The 23,115-nt window shown below is 52.5% G+C and overlaps 1 protein-coding gene across 5 annotated transcripts in view; it reads right to left on the reverse strand.

Annotated features, from left to right (window-relative positions):
* The window catches only part of LOC122946042 (PHD finger protein 19-like), a 37,591-nt gene extending 15,420 nt beyond the window's left edge, over positions 1–22,171 (reverse strand). For 2 of the 5 annotated variants that reach the window (XR_006391205.1, XM_044305337.1), the window contains exons 1-10: positions 22,037–22,149; positions 21,751–21,964; positions 21,372–21,565; positions 16,843–16,924; positions 12,001–12,096; positions 7,812–7,912; positions 4,056–4,204; positions 3,671–3,766; positions 2,960–3,028; positions 690–810 (exon numbers count right to left, since the gene is read on the reverse strand). Coding sequence is in view for 4 of the 5 variants with exons in the window: in XM_044305337.1 (XP_044161272.1) it covers positions 690–810; positions 2,960–3,028; positions 3,671–3,766; positions 4,056–4,204; positions 7,812–7,912; positions 12,001–12,096; positions 16,843–16,924; positions 21,372–21,563 (906 nt within the window). In the remaining variant the exon portion in view is untranslated. Of the gene's footprint in view, positions 1–689; positions 811–2,959; positions 3,029–3,670; positions 3,767–4,055; positions 4,205–7,811; positions 7,913–12,000; positions 12,097–16,842; positions 16,925–21,371; positions 21,566–21,715; positions 21,965–22,036 lie in introns of all 5 variants that reach the window. The other 3 variants (XM_044305341.1, XM_044305339.1, XM_044305338.1) reach the window with 3 other exon arrangements.
* Between the last annotated feature and the right edge of the window lie 944 nt (positions 22,172–23,115).

Consider the following 23,115-nt stretch of genomic DNA (forward strand, 5'->3'; position numbering starts at 1 on the left):
GCAGTGGATGGAGCCGTCAGTAAAGCATGCAGTGCTAGCAGTGGATGGAGCCGTCAGTAAAGCATGCAGTGCTAGCAGTGGATGGAGCCGTCAGTAAAGCATGCAGTGCTAGCAGTGGATGGAGCCGTCAGTAAAGCATGCAGTGCTAGCAGTGGATGGAGCCGTCAGTAAACCATGCAGTGCTAGCAGTGGATGGAGCCGTCAGTAAACCATGCAGTGCTCGCAGTGGATGGAGCAGTCAGTAAACCATGCAGTGCTCGCAGTGGATGGAGTCACAGTGGGTGAGCTGCGCCCCCTCTTCCCATCATCCACCTCACTCCCACTTCCCAGAACTTGCAGGATATGATGGCGGAGCTGCGCTCCAGCAGATGTGACTCTGACCTTCCCATTCAGCGATGCCCCAGAGGTTCTGCTGCCTGCTTCTCCCGCTGGCAGGCCCCCCATACACTTTGCGCCCGGTCACTGGGCAGTGACATACTTTTCCACATGTGATTTCAGATGCCCGTTTCTGCCATATGCACAACGCATTTTGAGTCATCACCTCCTCATAGGGCATTGACTGTCATGGAGCCACAGGGCAGACGCAATCAGTTCTCCTTCCGCAGTTGGTCGTGTAAACTACGGGCACAGTCGCCCTGTGAAGGCCCCTCATTCTTTTCATGCATCGCCCCCGTACACCCCACATTTACCTTCCCGAGCTGCAGCCGCTCCCAGTTGTCACTGACAAAAGTCAGGATCTCCTCAAAATCAAAGTATTTCTTCTTACTGAGGACCCCCAGGTTGTACAGCGCGAGGTGAACGACGTCCACCCTGAAAAGAAACCCGCAACCAATCAGAAGCGTTCAACCCCCACACAGCGCAAGCTGCAGCATATGGCACAAATGGCATCAAAATAAAAACCAAAATGGCGTGTGTCACACGGGCGTTTTTGTGCCATCCTTGCCATTTCGGGGTGACAGGGGCCAGGTCAGGGCCGGGACCTCGACTCTGACACGTTTACGATTTTTTACGCCCAGAAACAGGCCTAAAAGAGGAGTAAAAAGTACTCCAGTCAGGGGTCTGTTAGTCATGGGACCGCCAGTCAGGGGCCACGATTCAGATACTGCCAGTCAGGGGCCGCGAGTCAGGGACTGCCAGTCAGGGAGTGGCAGACAGGGGCCACAAGTCAGGGACTGCCAGTCAGGGAGTGGCAGACAGGGGCCACAAGTCAGGGAGTGTCAGTCATGGAGTGGCAGACAGGGGCCACAAGTCAGGGAGTGTCAGTCATGGAGTGGCAGACAGGGGCCACAAGTCAGGGAGTGTCAGTCATGGAGTGGCAGACAGGGGCCACAAGTCAGGGAGTGTCAGTCATGGAGTGGCAGACAGGGGCCACAAGTCAGGGAGTGTCAGTCATGGAGTGGCAGACAGGGGCCACAAGTCAGGGATTGTCAGTCATGGAGTGGCAGACAGGGGCCACAAGTCAGGGAGTGGCAGACAGGGGCCACGAGTCAGGGAGTGTCAGTCAGGGAGTGGCAGACAGGGGCCACGAGTCAGGGAGTGTCAGTCAGGGGCCACGAGTCAGGGAGTGGCAGACAGGGGCCACGAGTCAGGGAGTGGCAGTCATGGAGTGGCAGACAGGGGCCACAAGTCAGGGAGTGGCAGTCATGGAGTGGCAGACAGGGGCCACAAGTCAGGGAGTGTCAGTCATGGAGTGGCAGACAGGGGCCACAAGTCAGGGAGTGGCAGACAGGGGCCACGAGTCAGGGATTGTCAGTCATGGAGTGGCAGACAGGGGCCACGAGTCAGGGAGTGTCAGTCATGGAGTGGCAGACAGGGGCCACAAGTCAGGGAGTGGCAGACAGGGGCCACGAGTCAGGGAGTGGCAGACAGGGGCCACGAGTCAGGGAGTGGCAGACAGGGGCCACGAGTCAGGGAGTGGCAGACAGGGGCCACGAGTCAGGGAGTGGCAGACAGGGGCCACGAGTCAGGGAGTGGCAGACAGGGGCCACGAGTCAGGGAGTGGCAGACAGGGGCCACGAGTCAGGGAGTGGCAGACAGGGGCCACGAGTCAGGGAGTGGCAGACAGGGGCCACGAGTCAGGGAGTGGCAGACAGGGGCCACGAGTCAGGGAGTGGCAGACAGGGGCCACGAGTCAGGGAGTGGCAGACAGGGGCCACGAGTCAGGGAGTGGCAGACAGGGGCCACGAGTCAGGGAGTGGCAGACAGGGGCCACGAGTCAGGGAGTGGCAGACAGGGGCCACGAGTCAGGGAGTGGCAGACAGGGGCCACGAGTCAGGGAGTGGCAGACAGGGGCCACGAGTCAGGGACTGTCAGTCAGGGAGTGGCAGACAGGGGCCACGAGTCAGGGACTGTCAGTCAGGGAGTGGCAGACAGGGGCCACGAGTCAGATACTGTCAGTCAGGGAGTGGCAGACAGGGGCCACGAGTCAGGGACTGTCAGTCAGGGAGTGGCAGACAGGGGCCACGAGTCAGGGACTGTCAGTCAGGGAGTGGCAGACAGGGGCCACGAGTCAGGGACTGTCAGTCAGGGAGAGGCAGACAGGGGCCACGAGTCAGATACTGTCAGTCAGTGGCCACGAGTCAGATACTGTCAGTCAGGGAGAGGCAGACAGGGGCCACGAGTCAGATACTGTCAGTCAGGGAGAGGCAGACAGGGGCCACGAGTCAGATACTGTCAGTCAGGGGCCACGAGTCAGATACTGTCAGTCAGGGGCTGGAGTAGTTTCTAATCCATGGCACGGACAGCCAGCTGTGCAACTAATCCATGACAAGACCTGGGCCTCATCATAAATTTGGCGCTCTCTCGCCAGCGTAAGAAGCCAGTCTTAGTAAATGACCCCCAATGTGTTTGGCGCTAGGCTTTTCTGTAAACCTCAAACATCTAATTAATTTGGCACGCGCCACGAAGGCCACTTTTCTGGTGTAATTTGTGACAGGATTCTGGCGCACTGAACTCTTACCATCGCAGCGGGAGCCGCTTGATGAACTCCACCCCATGGTTGCAGACCGAGCAAAAAAATATGAAAAACCTGCCAGGAAACGAAGGGTTAATTATGCAGTATGGAATGCATATATGCCATCTAGCGATTGCCAGTCCCTGCTGCTGGGAGGTCTGCGGGTCCCCCTCTACAGCTAGTGTGGGGCGCCCCCATTTACCTTGCACCCCGCAGTATTTATAATGGACGCATGCTGCTTAGTTTCTTATCCATACCCTGTATGTAGTACAGCGAGCCTGGGGGCGGCCATGTTTCTGAAAGGGTTAATACAGGGAAAGCCTTAGCTGGTAGCACAGGGCGGGCCCCATGTGCTGTGAGAGGCCCTGTCTCAGGAATGTGTAAGAACGTACAGAATCCATTCCCTACATATCCACGCAGAAAGGAGACGGGGCCCCTCACAGTGCTGCAAGACGGGAGCCGATCGGTGCCATTGCCTGTTCTGACGTCACTTACAACTCTGCGCTAGATTGTGGTAGAACTATAAATACATATATATACACCCGCTGGAAATGCCCCTCATGCCATGTCCCTGACCACCCAGAACGAGGGCAGCTCATTTCCTCACAACTAGCGCAGGTGGTAAGCTGCCGGGCAGAGCCCAGCGTTCACAGCCGAGAGCCTCCCGAAATAACCGCAGGAGAACTGGGGGAGGGAGACAAAGATGGCTGACTCTACCTGTCTCCAAACAACATGGCCTCATTCAGGCACTGGATACAAGCCTCGTGGAACCACTGCCGACACCGGTAACACTGGATCATCTTCAGGTACCACCTGCGACAAGAAGACCAGAGACAGATGTCAGTGTACCCGGCTCACACACGCTCCTATGCCAGGCACATGTCACATTATGGCATTGGGATTTTTCTGATGATAATCCAGCTTTCCCGCACTCCTGAGTGACAAATCCGCCATACTGCCAGACAGGGCTAGGCCCGTTTGCCATTCAGAAGCCATGGTAAGCTTTACTAGAACCATGGGCAGCACTGTGACTTCAGGGGACGGGATGTGGTTATAACAGTAGTTCTAGAAGGAGTGAGCAGGACGTGGCCCTTTCCCTTACTCTCCGGGGCCCCCACAGTAACAGTAACACTGCTGCTGGTTGGTTCTGTGCGCAGAGTCCCAGTCCAGATCCTCAGGACAGTAGGTCAGGAACATCTTCACCGCCTGCAGGGTCTTTGCAATAGGACCTTTCTTCAATGCGCCTCCTTTCTGCAAAACAGAAAAAGTTTAATATTAGCAACGATTCACTTCTGAGGTCAGCACCAAAACCGGAACAGGCATAAAGAGGTGCAAAAACTAAACCTGTCAGTCAGTGGGGCTAGCAGTCAGGGGGCTAGCAGTCAGGACCTGTCAGTCAGTGGGGCTAGCAGTCAGGACCTGTCAGTCAGTGGGGCTAGCAGTCAGGACCTGTCAGTCAGTGGGGCTAGCAGTCAGGACCTGTCAGTCAGTGGGGCTAGCAGTCAGGACCTGTCAGTCAGTGGGGCTAGCAGTCAGGACCTGTCAGTCAGTGGGGCTAGCAGTCAGGACCTGTCAGTCAGTGGGGCTAGCAGTCAGGACCTGTCAGTCAGTGGGGCTAGCAGTCAGGACCTGTCAGTCAGTGGGGCTAGCAGTCAGGACCTGTCAGTCAGTGGGGCTAGCAGTCAGGACCTGTCAGTCAGTGGGGCTAGCAGTCAGGACCTGTCAGTCAGTGGGGCTAGCAGTCAGGACCTGTCAGTCAGTGGGGCTAGCAGTCAGGACCTGTCAGTCAGTGGGGCTAGCAGTCAGGACCTGTCAGTCAGTGGGGCTAGCAGTCAGGACCTGTCAGTCAGTGGGGCTAGCAGTCAGGACCTGTCAGTCAGTGGGGCTAGCAGTCAGGACCTGTCAGTCAGTCAGTGGGGCTAGCAGTCAGGACCTGTCAGTCAGTCAGTGGGGCTAGCAGTCAGGACCTGTCAGTCAGTCAGTGGGGCTAGCAGTCAGGACCTGTCAGTCAGTCAGTGGGGCTAGCAGTCAGGACCTGTCAGTCAGTCAGTGGGGCTAGCAGTCAGGACCTGTCAGTCAGTCAGTGGGGCTAGCAGTCAGGACCTGTCAGTCAGTCAGTGGGGCTAGCAGTCAGGACCTGTCAGTCAGTCAGTGGGGCTAGCAGTCAGGACCTGTCAGTCAGTCAGGGGGCTAGCAGTCAGGACCTGTCAGTCAGTCAGGGGGCTAGCAGTCAGGGGGCTAGCAGTCAGTCAGGGGGCTAGCAGTCAGGACCTGTCAGTCAGGGGGCTAGCAGTCAGGACCTGTCAGTCAGGGGGCTAGCAGTCAGGACCTGTCAGTCAGTGGGGCTAGCAGTCAGGACCTGTCAGTCAGTCAGTGGGGCTAGCAGTCAGGACCTGTCAGTCAGTCAGTGGGGCTAGCAGTCAGGACCTGTCAGTCAGTCAGTGGGGCTAGCAGTCAGGACCTGTCAGTCAGTCAGGGGGCTAGCAGTCAGGGGGCTAGCAGTCAGTCAGGGGGCTAGCAGTCAGGACCTGTCAGTCAGGGGGCTAGCAGTCAGGACCTGTCAGTCAGGGGGCTAGCAGTCAGGACCTGTCAGTCAGGGGGCTAGCAGTCAGGACCTGTCAGTCAGGGGGCTAGCAGTCAGGACCTGTCAGTCAGGGGGCTAGCAGTCAGGACCTCTCAGTCAGGGGGCTAGCAGTCAGGACCTCTCAGTCAGGGGGCTAGCAGTCAGGACCTGTCAGTCAGGGGGCTAGCAGTCAGGACCTGTCAGTCAGGGGGCTAGCAGTCAGGACCTCTCAGTCAGGGGGCTAGCAGTCAGGACCTCTCAGTCAGGGGGCTAGCAGTCAGGACCTCTCAGTCAGGGGGCTAGCAGTCAGGACCTCTCAGTCAGGGGGCTAGCAGTCAGGACCTCTCAGTCAGGGGGCTAGCAGTCAGGACCTCTCAGTCAGGGGGCTAGCAGTCAGGACCTCTCAGTCAGGGGGCTAGCAGTCAGGACCTCTCAGTCAGGGGGCTAGCAGTCAGGACCTCTCAGTCAGGGGGCTAGCAGTCAGGACCTCTCAGTCAGGGGGCTAGCAGTCAGGACCTCTCAGTCAGGGGGCTAGCAGTCAGGACCTCTCAGTCAGGAGGCTAGCAGTCAGGACCTCTCAGTCAGGGGGCTAGCAGTCAGGACCTCTCAGTCAGGAGGCTAGCAGTCAAGAGGCTAGCAGTCAAGAGGCTAGCAGTCAAGAGGCTAGCAGTCAAGAGGCTAGCAGTCAAGAGGCTAGCAGTCAAGAGGCTAGCAGTCAGGACCTGGTGTAGTTTTTACTCCAGGTGCATGCACTGCCAGGCCTGATTCTCATCATATATTAGGTGCAATCTCTTTCAGCGCAGGGGGGAAACAAAGACCGACATAAACCCAGTCTTTGTAAATGCCCCCTATGTGAGCTACAACATGGCGTACACATACAGCAGCACCCGTGCAGGCCTCCAACTCAAGCTGGGACCAGTTTCTGAATGGTGGCACAATCATTTGGCATTTCCATAGTGACAAATGGCGCTGGTATCATGGATGGGAGCGAGACATGAGGTTCTTTTTTTTTTTTTTTTTTTTTTTTAGAGCCCGACGCAAAAAAGTGACATACTAGTGAAAGTTTTCTTCAGCTGAGGGTTTGTTACAATGTCTCTTTGTAAATAATTCTCTGTAAGCTAACCACAACAGCAGCACACATTTTCTCCTGTCCTAATAGTTTGATGCAATGTGTTAGCCTCGAAGTCTGACACCATTAAAGGGCGCCCCACCCCAATGTGCAATATCTTCCTACCAGCCTGCATGCCCCATGCTGCTTCCTAGTGGTCTCTCTTGGTCCTGCGTCTGCCTGGTCAGTCAGCCGTTGTTGGCTGGATCAGGTCTTGCCAGTCACTTGGATATTGACTGAAGCCGTGTAAATTAATGGGGTTGCGTCGTTTGCAGCACACACGCCCCTGGCGCTGCTATTACATTGATGACAGCATGCCAAGGCTTCCCAGATCAGGAATGAGTGGAATGGAAGGCGATTTGCTCAGTGACCTCACAGCGGCCAAATCCTCTTTTTCCAGCGGCCCTGGTGGAGGACAGTGTGCCCCTGTGAATCACTTTATGATCCTATTTATCTGAGACAGCGCCTGGCAGACAACCGACGACATGCAGCAGCTGGCGCAGCCAGACCATCACCTTCCTGCCAATAACGGGTCTTGACCGCCACATATTTGAGCCATGATGATAACGTTGCCTCAGGACTGTGGTCAGAGCCATTGCTGATGATTAATATATCATGGAGACGACGTGCTGGAGGAGGTCTAGGGCCGCTGGATTCATACCTCAAACATCTTTACTAAAGAGTAAGGCATGAATGACAAAGCTGATTATTCCTTTTTAGTTTTATTATTTCTAAAATGTCTTTACAAACTTCATCCCGCCATCATCTTTTTATCTAGTTGTTAACAATCCCATTAAGGTATGTCATCTTCAGAAACAGCTGGATAATGACCACTAAGGCGGCCATTAGTATTCCCCATAAGGGCTGTCATCCAGCAGCAAATATTATATCCTCTATATCTGTGTCACTGGGAACATAAAAAAGCTGGGGGATAACCAATACGGCAGCCATTAGAGCTCCCAAAAGGGATGTCACCCAGCTTTCCTAGAGTTCTGCCCAATTACGCAGTCTTTATAAGTGCGGACACAATTACCCTCGTGAGCTTTGGGATGCTGGATGACAGCCATTATGGTCAGGGTCTCTTCACACGCTGTGGAAGGCACTCTCCCTAGTTATGCAGGTATGGGAAGTGGTGGCTATGTCATCTGAATGTGGCCGGTCGGCTGGGGACAATTGTGTGCTCCTACCCTGACAGCCAGGACAAAGATACAGCGTCTGCAGAACCAGGGCTCCAGAATGCCGTTTTCTCCGCTCTCCACCGCCGGAATGTGACACTTCTGATGATATCCTAAAAACAGCAAAGGGGCAGGAGATGCAGTGAACACTGACCAAACCAGAGCGACTGTCGGCTACACACGTGACATCCATAGTTCCAGGTCATGCTATACGTTAGAGCTCATGCACGCAAACTTATTTTCTGTCCCATTCACTTCAATGCGTCTGGAAAAGATGTGGACAGCACCCCATGTGTTGTCCGTATGTCCACTCCGTGGCCCTATACTTGTCCGCATTATGGAGGAGAGGATTGTGCATGAGCCCTAAGCGTGTCAGTCCTCCGGCACATAAAGACCACCACTGTATGATGAAAAGTTCTGCAATCAATGACTATTCAAGATACTCATCATCAATACATTATAGTTATTTACGATACATGGTACAAAAGGACAGGATAGCGTTCTGCTGCGACGGTCTATCCGCTGGCACACTGTAACAGACCATATGTTCCTGACACAGAAATCCAGCTGCACCCCACTGCGATTATAGTGCACTACGCCTATGACTACTGTGAACACCTGGGGCCACAATCTGACAACCTTTCTTCTGCCGCCACAGATGCATCCCCGCAGACAGGACACATAAGGTAACAATTAAGGATCCATTCTGCCCAGCGCACGGATCCACATTCCCCAAACTGTAATTTTCATATTTCCCAGAAGTGACGTCACAACTGGATGTTCCTGGTAATGACACTGGCCTTCACCATCTCCGGGGCCGCTGTCAAATATTCAGCGAGCACTTCGGAGATTTACACCTCATTCACTTCCCTGGTCACGTCAGGGGTAACTCTCTGAAGTCTGGAGGGGAATGGATCTTTCATGAAGATTTAGGGTTGTGGAGGAGGTCCCCACAAATGGCAGCGCACACCGAGATGTTCTGTGCCGTCTCCCACACTGCAGCACGCAGGCGCTCCGGGGGTCTCAGCAAAGTCACTCACCGCTAACGTTAATCAGGGAGAAGAGGTGCGACGGAACGGGCAACTGTGGACCCCGCACAAGTCACACACGGGCATAACGTCAAGAAGGATCACAGGCGTCTCTAAGGGTGGATTCAGACGTCCGCAACCTGTTTTGCGGATACACGGAGCCACGGATCCGCAAAACACGGAAAGCGGCAATGTTTGTTTCGCATTTTGCGGACCGCACATTGCCGACACTAATAGAATATGCCTGTTCTTGTCCATTTGCGGACAAGAATAGGACATGTTCTATTTTTTTGCGGAAACGGAAGCACGGATGCGGAAGTGCGGATCAGCAAATGTGGATGCGGACAGCACATTCTGGCCCCATTGAAAATGAATGAGTCTGCACCCGTTCCGCAAAATTGCAGAACGGATGCGGATCCATTTTGCGGACGTGTGAATGGACCCTAAGGGTGGATTCAGACGGTGAAGATGGGTGCAGTTCAAACCACTTCAGACAAACACCTACGTTTACAACACATTTTAAATGCAATTACAATTAAACACAGAAAGAACCTGTGCGGCTTTACCAAATGCACTGTCTGAATACACCCATCAGAAGACTGCTGTTCCTACTGTCAGCGCGTCATTACCCTGTACCCCGAGTGTCAGCGTCATTACCCTGTACCCCGAGTGTCAGCGTCATTACCCTGTACCCCGAGTGTCAGCGTCATTACCCTGTACCCCGAGTGTCAGCGTCATTACCCTGTACCCCGAGTGTCAGCGTCATTATCCTGTACCCAGAGTGTCAGCGCGTCATTATCCTGTACCCCGAGTGTCAGCGCGTCATTATCCTGTACCCCGAGTGTCAGCGTCATCATCCTGTACCCCGAGTGTCAGCGTCATTATCCTGTACCCCGAGTGTCATTATCCTGTACCCCGAGTGTCAGCGTCATTACCCTGTACCCCGAGTGTCAGCGCGTCATTATCCTGTACCCCGAGTGTCCGCGTCATTATCCTGTACCCCGAGTGTCCGCGTCATTATCCTGTACCCTGAGTGTCATTATCCTGTACCCCGAGTGTCAGCGTCATTATCCTGTACCCCGAGTGTCAGCGTCATTATCCTGTACCCCGAGTGTCAGCGTCATTATCCTGTACCCCGAGTGTCAGCGTCATTATCCTGTACCCCGAGTGTCGGCGTCATTATCCTGTACCCCGAGTGTCCGCGTCATTATCCTGTACCCCGAGTGTCATTATCCTGTACCCCGAGTGTCAGCGTCATTACCCTGTACCCCGAGTGTCAGCGCGTCATTATCCTGTACCCCGAGTGTCCGCGTCATTATCCTGTACCCCGAGTGTCCGCGTCATTATCCTGTACCCTGAGTGTCATTATCCTGTACCCCGAGTGTCAGCGTCATTATCCTGTACCCCGAGTGTCAGCGTCATTATCCTGTACCCCGAGTGTCAGTGTCATTATCCTGTACCCCGAGTGTCAGCGTCATTATCCTGTACCCCGAGTGTCGGCGTCATTATCCTGTACCCCGAGTGTCGGCGTCATTATCCTGTACCCCGAGTGTCGGCGTCATTATCCTGTACCCCGAGTGTCATTATCCTGTACCCCGAGTGTCAGCGTCATCATCCTGTACCCCGAGTGTCAGTGTCATTATCCTGTACCCCGAGTGTCAGTATCCTGTACCCCGAGTGTCAGCGTCATTATCCTGTACCCCGAGTGTCAGCGTCATCATCCTGTACCCCGAGTGTCAGCGTCATTGTCCTGTACCCCGAGTGTCGGCGTCATTGTCCTGTACCCCGAGTGTCGGCGTCATTGTCCTGTACCCCGAGTGTCGGCGTCATTGTCCTGTACCCCGAGTGTCGGCGTCGTTATCCTGTACCCCGAGTGTCGGCGTCGTTATCCTGTACCCCGAGTGTCGGCGTCGTTATCCTGTACCCCGAGTGTCGGCGTCGTTATCCTGTACCCCGAGTGTCAGCGTCGTTATCCTGTACCCCGAGTGTCAGCGTCGTTATCCTGTACCCCGAGTGTCAGCGTCGTTATCCTGTACCCCGAGTGTCAGCGTCGTTATCCTGTACCCCGAGTGTCAGCGTCGTTATCCTGTACCCCGAGTGTCAGCGTCATTATCCTGTACCCCGAGTGTCAGTGTCAATATCCTGTACCCCGAGTGTCAGCGTCATTATCCTGTACCCCGAGTGTCGGCGTCATTATCCTGTACCCCGAGTGTCGGCGTCGTTATCCTGTACCCCGAGTGTCAGCGCGTCATTATCCTGTACCCCGAGTGTCGGCGTGTCATTATCCTGTACCCCAAGTGTCGGTGCGTCATTATCCTGTACCCCGAGTGTCGGTGCGTCATTATCCTGTGCCCCGAGTGTCAGCGTCATCATCCTGTACCCCGAGTGTCAGCGTCATTATCCTGTACCCCGAGTGTCAGTGTCATTATCCTGTACCCCGAGTGTCAGCGTCATTATCCTGTACCCCGAGTGTCGGCGTGTCATTATCCTGTACCCCGAGTGTCGGTGCGTCATTATCCTGCACATGTATATGGTATAAGAATAAATGACAAATGCCTACACCAGAAATACCAGACCGCATGAAATCAAATATATTTATTAACAAAATAAATTATAATAAATCAAGTGCAAGGACAAGGCGACATCAACCAGAGCAGGACACAAAGGTTCGCCGAAACACGCGTTGTGGTTGGCGCCATCCCAGAGGCACATTATGGGTAATGGATCCCGTCTTTGTAATTTTGAGGACTGCTTTGAAATGCACTTGCACTTTATATAGTTTGGATTAATTGTTGGAGCAGTTTGGATTGAGGCCATCGTGTCCTGCTCTGGTTGAGGTCGCCTTGACCCTGCACAGATTTATATTATAATTTATTTTGTCAATAATTATGATATTTGATTTTCAGTTTAGAAGCCTACATAATATATGAGGGGCATCTTCTGCCTGCCCATGCCCAGAAACGCCAATCTATGCCAGATAGGATTGGTGCTATATTTTACGCCAGTTTACAGAATACTCTATAGTAAAGTTGTTGGACTGCGGGAGGCTATGCTTCTCTCACTAAGCCCCAGAAATTTCCCAAATTTTTGTGCAAATAAATAACTTGTGCCATAATTAGTGACTTCATTCTAGAAGCGGATTACGGTGTCATTGCTCTCACTGTTGCACCTACCAAGTCCACACTTGCCACATATGAGGATCTCATTCAGCGGGGCTTTGGTCTTTGCCATGCAGATATTACACTTCGGCTCCTCTCCGGGCACCCCGGCTGTAACGAAGGAAGAAAGGAAATATTGGATGATAAGTTCCCTCTCTAATATTTCTGTAAAGAATAAATCAAGGCAACTGGACGTCCTGTAGATTTCTTGAAAACGTTTCACTCGTTCTTCCAACGAGCTTTCTCAATTCTGAGTGACTGTACAAGAATTCTGGGAATAAATATGTAACTGAATCCACATCTGGTTATTAGACCCAGCATGGGGTCAAAGGTGTTGATTCCATTATCCTAATTGGAGTCAGTAGGTGATAAAGACTTCCCAGAAAAAGGTGTCAGGACAGCATTGTATGTGGCAGACAATAGAGGTCTAACCCCCCCGCCTCTATTCAAGCTTGGCTTCTCCATTTTTATGTAGATGGCCTCCTTCACGCCTCGTTTGTACCAATCGGCCTCCTTATCCAAAACACGTACTTGACTGTCTTCAAAGGTGTGACCTGTTCCTTTAAGGCTACTTTCACACTAGCGTTTTTCTTTTCCGGCGCTGAGTTCCGTCACAGGGGCTCTATACCGGAAAAGAACTGATCAGGATTATCCCCATACATTCTGAATGGAGAGTAATCCGTTCAGTTTGCATCAGGATGTCTTCAGTTCAGTCGTTTCGACTGATCAGGCAAAAGAGAAAACCGTAGCATGCTACGGTTTTCTCTCCGGCGAAAAAAAACTGAAGACATGCCTGAACGCCGGATCCGGCATTTTTTCCCATAGGAACGTATTAGCGCCGGATCCGGCATTCAGAATACCGGAATGCCGGATCCGTCGTTCCGGCATGTGCATGCGCAGATCGGGAAAAATGTACAAGACGGATCCGTCGGTCCGCATGACAAGCGGAGAGACGGATCCGTCCTTGCAATGCATTTGTGAGACGGATCCGCATCCGGATCCGTCTCACAAATGCTTTCAGTCAGCAGCAGATCGGCGGATCCGGCGGCCAGTTCCGACGACGGAGCGCCGGATCACACTGCCGCAAGTGTGAAAGTAGCCTTAGATGTAAGTGCACGGCTGGATCTTGGCCAGAGGTTTTGGCTCTTCTATGCTGGGCCATACGCTGATGTAGTTGTGGTTTTGTTTCGCCGATATACAGTTCTGAGCATTCCTCATTGCACTGGACTGCGCACACAATGCTGTCCATCTTGTGGTTAGGCGTTGGGTCTTTGGGTGAACCAGTTGTTGCCTCAGTGTGTTGCTGGGTTTAAAGCAGACAGGGATGTGAGGTTTATTAAAAATCCTTTTGAGTTTCTCAGCAGTTGCTTCTAGACAACACCTTAGGCTGCAGAACAGAACTTAGCCCAGACCAAGTGTGTGCCTTACTGGACCTTTGTCTGAGTACCACCTACTTCAAGTATAAGGACAAGTTCTACAAGCAAAAACATGGCTGTGCTATGGGGTCGCCAGTCTCGCCTATTGTAGCGAACCTGCATATGGAGGAAGTGAAAGGATAGCCCTGACCACTTTCAAGGGAATTACACCGAGTCATTGGTTCAGATATGTGGATGACACTTGGGTTAAAATTCATAAACAAGAATTACAGGCTTTCACCGACCACATCAACTCTGTGGATCATAACATCAATGTCACGCGGGAAGATATGCAGAACAACAAACTGGCGTTTCTGGACTGTCTGATAACAGTGGAAGAGGGAAGGAAGCTGGGAATAGAGGTCTATCGAAAACCAACACACACAGACCAGTACCTGCTGTTTGATTCCCACCGTCCTCTAGATCACAAACTGGGAGTCATCCAAGAGGCCTCTGTAGTGGGTATGCAGGTGAAGAGGGATGTAACATCATAGGAGACCATTGTTTCTTCTCTGCCCAATACCAAGTTCTGGATTTTGGTGGTGAAATCTTGAGAGTTCTGTATGTGATGTTGTGTGTTTCCAACCAAGGGCGCTAGGATTCTGGCTACGTATTTGGCCACATTGTAGGTCACCTTATCACCTACTGACTCCAATTAGGATAATGGAATCAACACCTCTGACCCCATGCTGGGTCTAATTACCAGATGTGGATTCAGTTACACATTTATTCCCAGAATTCTTGTACAGTCACTCAGAATTGAGAAAGCTCGTTGGAAGAACGAGTGAAACGTTTTCAAGAAATCCACAGGACGTCCAGTTGCCTTGATTTATTCTTTACAGATATACCATGACCTGGATAAATGAGAACCTTCACAGACTCTCTCTAATATTGTAATACATTACAAGAGTGAGGCGAGATAGATAACGGGCTTATCAGTCATTCCTGCCGCCACCTAGGAACGCTCCGTTCACCCCAAGCTGTCAAAAAGCACTGCATGCAATCACACCTAAAACGCAAAACAATTGAACTGCACCATGTCCAAAATGATCATGACAGCAGTAGGGCCCCCAAAATAATAGTCTTGTGGTCAGGATACTGTGACTGTGTTGGTCCTCCCTGCTTGCAATCTAATCAGGTTACTGTGTTTTCATACACATAATAGCAAAGTCTCCTTGTATAATCTGATGTGGCTCCCTGGGGCCCCAGTATTGGCACCATGGACTCGACATCAAGCACAGACGTCTGCGTCTTCACATGGCTATCCTGCCCCTTGCAATGTGCTGTTATTCTAGCTGCCCCTGAGGTACAGTTCCCACTGTGGAGCTTTTCCCCCTCTATAAACACAGGATGTCATTTCTGGTAATGCAGACGCAGCCTCCACCATCGGCCCCCTGAAGAGGCCACAAGTGTGGAGGATGCCAAGACATGATATGCTGCGGAGATAAGAACCCAACTCCACAGGAGGAAACCCTGCCAGGCCCATGTGACAGCCGAAATACTACAGGAAGCCCCTCACACGGGATTCTCCCCGGTCAGGTCTCTGAAAATTCTGTTAAAGGGAACCTGTCACCGGGATTTTGTGTATAGAGCTGAGGACATGGGCTGCTAGATGGCCGCTAGCACATCCGCAATACCCAGTCCCCATAGCTCTGTGTGCTTTTATTGTGTAAAAAAACAGATTTGATACATATGCTGATTCACCTGAGATGAGTCCTGTCCCCGACTCATCTCACATACAGGACTCATTTCAGGTTAATTTGCATATGTATCAAATCGTTTTTATTACACAATAAAAGCACACAGAGCTATAGGGACTGGGTATTGCGGATGTGGTAGCGGCCATCTAGCAGCCCATGTCCTCAGCTCTATACCCAAAATCCCGGTGACAGGTTCCCTTTAAGTTGGTTCTGGGAAAGCTGGGTGATGGGTGTCGATATAGAGGCTCTTCTAGACTGCAGAATTCACCGCCAACCATCCTTTAATGCCATACTGCCACACAGCTGGGAAAACGGAGTGCCTCCTGGATTTAGGTAAACCGTCACGGAAGCAGTGACGGATGACTAACGACGCACATCCACGCCCGGTTTTAGGTCAGGTAATGAGCGGTCTGCTATCAGTTCCTGCATGCACTGCCCTGTGTCTCCATTCAGGCCGTGTCTGCTCGGTGCATCACTGGGAAGTTCTTGTGGAGGATAAATAACACAGGCGCCTATATGAATGGTATAAACAGGAACATGAGCCCCCTTGTGTCGGTTCTGACTGAATTCCTGCGACTGCTCATTCACAAACATGTGCAGCAGCACTACACACAAAATGCCACTTTATGATGTACCATTATGACAAGTTTGGACTTGAGACGGAGTAAGAGAAAGTCCGCCTTGTGTGGTGAATGAATGGCGGCCTGAGACTGACAGAAGACAGGGGCCTGAAAGGCTCTGACTCAAAGTTTCAGAGTTTTGTACTTGTATGAAAAGTTCTGCAACTTTCCAATATACCTTAATCAGAAGGCCTCAAGAAAATACTGTCGTGTGCATGAGGCCTAAGGGAGATGGACGACTGTGGAGGTCACTGTTAAAGGGGCGGGGGGCTGTAGGAGTCCCGTTATGGGGGTACTGTCAATATATTTTAACGACACACACACACACATTACATACACATTATATATATATATATATATATACACACAGAGAAGCTGAAAATCTGTCCTTAATATGTGTCATGGCTGAGGGTTTGCTACAATTGTATAAAGCAAAGGCAGTACTTTGTGTCCAGGCATATTACATACACTGACACATTGTAGCAAACTATCAGAACAGAAACGACATTCTTGCTGCTGCGGTGCTTAGGGTACTTTTACACAAGCATTGTTCGGATCCGGCACGCAGTTTAGGCAAACCATATGCAAAAGGAAATAGTTTTTTTCCGGATCCGTTAGTCTCATCCGGAATAACGGATCCGGTATTTTTTTTTAAAGAACAAAAGCCAAAATAGCTCCTCATATGCCCCGGCGCATGCGCAGACTGGAAAACCAGATCCGGCAACGCGGCAATTTCCGAAACACTTGGTAGCGGATCCAGCATTAATACAGCTCTATGGAAATTAATGCAGGCAAGCGCGATAGTGTTCCGGGATTTTGGCCGGAAAAAATACAGCAGAAAGCTGCGGTAATTTGTCTGGTCAAATACCGTACATGGGAGACGTCCTGATGCACACTGAGCAGATTGCATTAGGACAAAATGGATGTGTTTTTTTCTGGTATTGAGACCCTTTACCGGATTTCAATACCGGAAAAGAATAACGCTAGTGTGAAAGTAGCCTTAGATTGTGATGAGTTTTCTAAACTGGCACACTGAAGCAAATCCTTGGCTGTGTGATCGGGACTAGTCAGGGCAGGTTTTCGGCACTGACCCCACATCTGGCGGCTGGCTCTAGCACTTACCGTGCTGAATGTCCTTCCACAGCACCCAGTACTTGGAGTTGTCCTCAAACGTCACGAGGCAGCTTTGCTTTGTGCTACTCACCTACAAGCAGAAGACAAGAAATGATAACGTTCTGGAATATTTCCGACCCGCTGATTCCACAACCCCTACAGACAGAGAGCTAGATGATGAGCGCACAAAAAGGAAAATGCGGAAAATCTTCCCCAAATGCCAAGGACAGGGCAGGCTGGGAATGATACAATGCTGCGGAGACTAATACCCAGCGCATGACTTGTGTGTGTGAACAGGGATCAGCAGCACTACGGACATGTAAGCCAACCTCAGGTGTGCCGCCGTCTCCACTCATCTATTTACATTACACTGACGGCTTCATCTCCAAGAGCTCACAATCTAAGGGCTGTGTTAGACGTGCAGATGGTCGGCCAGATAGGAAAGCTCATTAGTGCTGATCTGTCTGTGTAAAAGTGACGCCATTTACCTGATGAAAGTTTTTAAGCAAGCTAAAAAAGCAATCAATGCGGCAGATTGTGTCAGCAAACAATGATTCTGTGAGGGGATGAGCGATGACATTAGTGATCACTGCTCCCTGTACTGTGGAGGAGATCGCTGCGTGTAATAGTTTCCCAACAATCGTCAGCCTCATCTGCTGGTCGATTACAGCCTTAACTTCACTGCAACACACAGCGCATCTCTGCCGTCATCCCTGAAAATAAGAGCTCACAATCTAACCCCTGTATCGCACACGGTGTATCACTGCAGTCATCCCTGTCCTCAGGAGCTCACAATCTAACCCCTGTATCGCACACGGTGTATCACTGCCGTCATCCCTGTCCTCAGGAGCTCACAATCTAACCTCTGTATCGCACACGGTGTATCACTGCAGTCATCCCTGTCCTCAGGAGCTCACAATCTAACCTCTGTATCGCACACAGTATCACTGCAGTCATCCCTGTCCTCAGGAGCTCACAATCTAACCTCTGTATCGCACACGGTGTATCACTGCAGTCATCCCTGTCCTCAGGAGCTCACAATCTAACCTCTATACCGCACACAGTGTATCACTGCCGTCATCCCTGTCCTCAGGAGCTCACAATCTAACCTCTGTATCGCACACGGTATCACTGCCGTCATCCCTGTCCTCAGGAGCTCACAATCTAACCTCCCTATCGCACACAGTATCACTGCCGTCATCCCTGTCCTCAGGAGCTCACAATCTAACCTCCCTACCGCACACAGTATCACTGCCGTCATCCCTGTCCTCAGGAGCTCACAATCTAACCTCCCTACCGCACACAGTGTATCACTGCCGTCATCCCTGTCCTCAGGAGCTCACAATCTAACCTCTGTACCACACACAGTGTATCACTGCCGTCATCCCTGTCCTCAGGAGCTCACAATCTAACCTCCCTACCGCACACAGTGTATCACTGCCGTCATCCCTGTCCTCAGGAGCTCACAATCTAACCCCTGTATCGCACACGGTGTATCACTGCCGTCATCCCTGAAAATAAGAGCTCACAATCTAACCTCCCTACCGCACACAGTGTATCACTGCCGTCATCCCTGTCCTCAGGAGCTCACAATCTAACCTCCCTACCGCACACAGTATCACTGCCGTCATCCCTGTCCTCAGGAGCTCACAATCTAACCTCCCTACCGCACACAATGTATCACTGCCATCATCCCTGTCCTCAGGAGCTCACAATCTAACCTCCCTACCGCACACGGTATCACTGCCGTCATCCCTGTCCTCAGGAGCTCACAATCTAACCTCTGTATCGCACACAGTGTATCACTGCCGTCATCCCTGTCCTCAGGAGCTCACAATCTAACCTCTGTATCGCACACAGTGTATCACTGCCGTCATCCCTGTCCTCAGGAGCTCACAATCTAACCTCCCTACCACACACAGTATCACTGCCGTCATCCCTGTCCTCAGGAGCTCACAATCTAACCTCTGTATCGCACACAGTGTATCACTGCCGTCATCCCTGTCCTCAGGAGCTCACAATCTAACCTCCCTACCGCACACGGTATCACTGCAGTCATCCCTGTCCCCAGGAGCTCACAATCTAACCTCCCTACCGCACACAGTGTATCACTGCCGTCATCCCTGTCCTCAGGAGCTCACAATCTAACCTCCCTACCGCACACGGTGTATCACTGCAGTCATCCCTGTCCTCAGGAGCTCACAATCTAACCTCCCTACCGCACACAGTGTATCACTGCCGTCATCCCTGTCCTCAGGAGCTCACAATCTAACCTCCCTACCACACACAGTATCACTGCCGTCATCCCTGTCCTCAGGAGCTCACAATCTAACCTCTGTATCGCACACAGTGTATCACTGCCGTCATCCCTGTCCTCAGGAGCTCACAATCTAACCTCTGTACCACACACAGTGTATCACTGCCGTCATCCCTGTCCTCAGGAGCTCACAATCTAACCTCCCTACCGCACACAGTGTATCACTGCCGTCATCCCTGTCCTCAGGAGCTCACAATCTAACCTCCCTACCGCACACAGTGTATCACTGCCGTCATCCCTGTCCTCAGGAGCTCACAATCTAACCTCTGTAACACACACAGTATCACTGCCGTCATCCCTGTCCTCAGGAGCTCACAATCTAACCTCCCTACCGCACACAGTGTATCACTGCCGTCATCCCTGTCCTCAGGAGCTCACAATCTAACCTCTGTATCGCACACAGTATCACTGCCGTCATCCCTGTCCTCAGGAGCTCACAATCTAACCTCCCTACCGCACACAGTATCACTGCCGTCATCCCTGTCCTCAGGAGCTCACAATCTAACCTCCCTACCGCACACAGTGTATCACTGCCGTCATCCCTGTCCTCAGGAGCTCACAATCTAACCTCCCTACCGCACACAGTGTATCACTGCCGTCATCCCTGTCCTCAGGAGCTCACAATCTAACCTCCCTACCGCACACGGTATCACTGCAGTCATCCCTGTCCTCAGGAGCTCACAATCTAACCTCCCTACCACACACAGTATCACTGCCGTCATCCCTGTCCTCAGGAGCTCACAATCTAACCTCTGTATCGCACACAGTGTATCACTGCCGTCATCCCTGTCCTCAGGAGCTCACAATCTAACCTCCCTACCGCACACAGTGTATCACTGCCGTCATCCCTGTCCTCAGGAGCTCACAATCTAACCTCCCTACCGCACACAGTGTATCACTGCCGTCATCCCTGTCCTCAGGAGCTCACAATCTAACCTCCCTACCGCACACAGTATCACTGCCGTCATCCCTGTCCTCAGGAGCTCACAATCTAACCTCCCTACCGCACACAGTATCACTGCCGTCATCCCTGTCCTCAGGAGCTCACAATCTAACCTCCGTATCGCACACAGTGTATCACTGCCGTCATCCCTGTCCTCAGGAGCTCACAATCTAACCTCCCTACCGCACACGGTGTATCACTGCCGTCATCCCTGTGCTCAGGAGCTCACAATCTAACCTCCCTACCGCACACAGTGTATCACTGCCGTCATCCCTGTCCTCAGGAGCTCACAATCTAACCTCCCTACCGCACACAGTATCACTGCCGTCATCCCTGTCCTCAGGAGCTCACAATCTAACCTCCCTACCGCACACAGTATCACTGCCGTCATCCCTGTCCTCAGGAGCTCACAATCTAACCTCCCTACCGCACACAGTGTATCACTGCCGTCATCCCTGTCCTCAGGAGCTCACAATCTAACCTCCCTACCGCACACAGTGTATCACTGCCGTCATCCCTGTCCTCAGGAGCTCACAATCTAACCTCCCTACCGCACACAGTATCACTGCCGTCATCCCTGTCCTCAGGAGCTCACAATCTAACCTCCCTACCGCACACAGTGCATCACTGCCGTCATCCCTGTCCTCAGGAGCTCACAATCTAACCTCCCTACCGCACACAGTGTATCACTGCCGTCATCCCTGTCCTCAGGAGCTCACAATCTAACCTCCCTACCGCACACAGTGTATCACTGCCGTCATCCCTGTCCTCAGGAGCTCACAATCTAACCTCCCTACCGCACACAGTATCACTGCCTTCATCCCTGTCCTCAGGAGCTCACAATCTAACCTCTATATCACACACAGTATCACTGCCGTCATCCCTGTCCTCAGGAGCTCACAATCTAACCTCCCTACCGCACACAGTATCACTGCCGTCATCCCTGTCCTCAGGAGCTCACAATCTAACCTCCCTACCGCACACAGTGTATCTCTGCCGTCATCCCTGTCCTCAGGAGCTCACAATCTAACCTCTGTATCGCACACAGTATCACTGCCGTCATCCCTGTCCTCAGGAGCTCACAATCTAACCTCTGTATCGCACACAGTGTATCACTGCCGTCATCCCTGTCCTCAGGAGCTCACAATCTAACCTCCCTACCGCACACAGTATCACTGCCGTCATCCCTGTCCTCAGGAGCTCACAATCTAATACACACTGTCATAGGAACCTGTGGCTGTGGATGGATTCGGCAGTGGGCAGTATTTCCACACTTACCCTCTTAATTTTGCCCAGGTAATAGAGGCCGTCTGTCCAGCGGCACAGCACGTACTGGCCTTCGGCCTGACTGACCATCAGCTCCGAGCAGCCTTGTCCATTCTTTGCAGATGTTTCCATGGATGAACAATGCAGGTGCCCGCAGGACGGGTAGACATCTCGCAGTGCCGGCTCCAGGCTTCTGTCTTCCATGTCTGCCGGACAGGACATGTGACCAAAAACAGAAATTTCACCTATCATTCAACGAACAGAAAGTTCATATATGACACTATCAGCAGAGTAACTGCCCCCCTCAACTAGGAATAAAGAGTTAAATGCTGGCTGCTCAGGGTGGACCCTTCTACCTGTGCGTCCCAGGATGCGGGGCCTATAGCTGTACCTTGTTACTGCATGCACCTCAGGGGCCGAGGGGACTTACACCCATGTTCTGCAGGATCTGGACATGTAGCATGCCTGGAGACGCATGCACTGGGCACACGATGCTTCTTGGGACATTAAAGAGTTAATCGGGCCAATCCTGGGTCACATGTTCTGTTTGCTGGTGAACCATCTCTTATTCTGAGTCAGAAGCAGTTTCCTCTTCCTGTGTCGCCCTGTCATACAGAGACAGGGGCTCAGGGAGGCTGATGCATCTAACGCCTTGTGAGGGCATCGCCTGCATTTACCTGCACGTCCCGCTACCTCCCCCTAGTGGTCCTGACCGTCTAGTCTCAGTACTCCGTGCCATGGCGGGCCTGCACCCTGCAATCATCCCCTGCCGCACTCTACACAGGGTCACACCGGGGTTTACTGGAGAACGGAAATCTGAGCTGTAATTTATATTTCCTGTTTTCTAATAATGTAAAACCTCAAGAACGCCCCCCCCCCCCCCAGCTCGGTGAGACGCTCTGCAGGACACCTCCTGGCCTCAGCACCGGCCGCTTTCACATCTTGTCACATGTGTTAAAGGGGGAACTCCAGGCCGAGCATCAGTCGCTGAAATGATGAAGTGACATGCAAAACTGCCAGTGAGACGTCACCAGGCCCGGGGTGCCGAGCAGCCACCAGGCCCGGGGTGCCGAGCAGCCACCAGGCCCGGGGTGCCGAGCAGCCACCAGGCCCGGGGTGCCGAGCAGCCACCAGGCCCGGGGTGCCGAGCAGCCACCAGGCCCGGGGTGCCGAGCAGCCACCAGGCCCGGGGTGCCGAGCAGCCACCAGGCCCGGGGTCCCGAGCAGCCACCAGGCCCGGGGTCCCGAGCAGCCACCAGGCCCGGGGTGCCGAGCAGCCACCAGGCCCGGGGTGCCGAGCAGCCACCAGGCCCGGGGTGCCGAGCCAGACCTAAGGGAGGTCATTTACAAAATGTGGCCGCCAGTTTTCTGTTTTTGCACAAAGATTTGCGGCTTTTTGACTTTCTATGACACTCTCGCTCCTTCCTTAAAAAGAGGGCAGAGCTTAGCGGAAGAGGCGGGGCCAGAAAACAGACAAATTATAACTGGAATCTAGGTCAGCTCCGGGGTAGTGCAGATTTCAGTCACAGACGCAAGAAAAAAAAAGTGTCAAACTCAAGTCTTGAGTAAATGACCCCCAATGACACCCCGACCCCATCACTGATGGCATAGTCCAGCACTGGAATCAGCTCTGACACCCTGACCCCCATCACTGATGGTATAGTCCAGCACTGAAATCAGCTCTGACACCCTGACCCCCATCACTGATGGTATAGTCCAGCACTGGAATCAGCTCCGACACCCTGACCCCCATCAC

The sequence above is a fragment of the Bufo gargarizans genome, chromosome 9, assembly GCF_014858855.1.
Source record: "Bufo gargarizans isolate SCDJY-AF-19 chromosome 9, ASM1485885v1, whole genome shotgun sequence".
Lineage (NCBI taxonomy): Eukaryota > Metazoa > Chordata > Amphibia > Anura > Bufonidae > Bufo > Bufo gargarizans.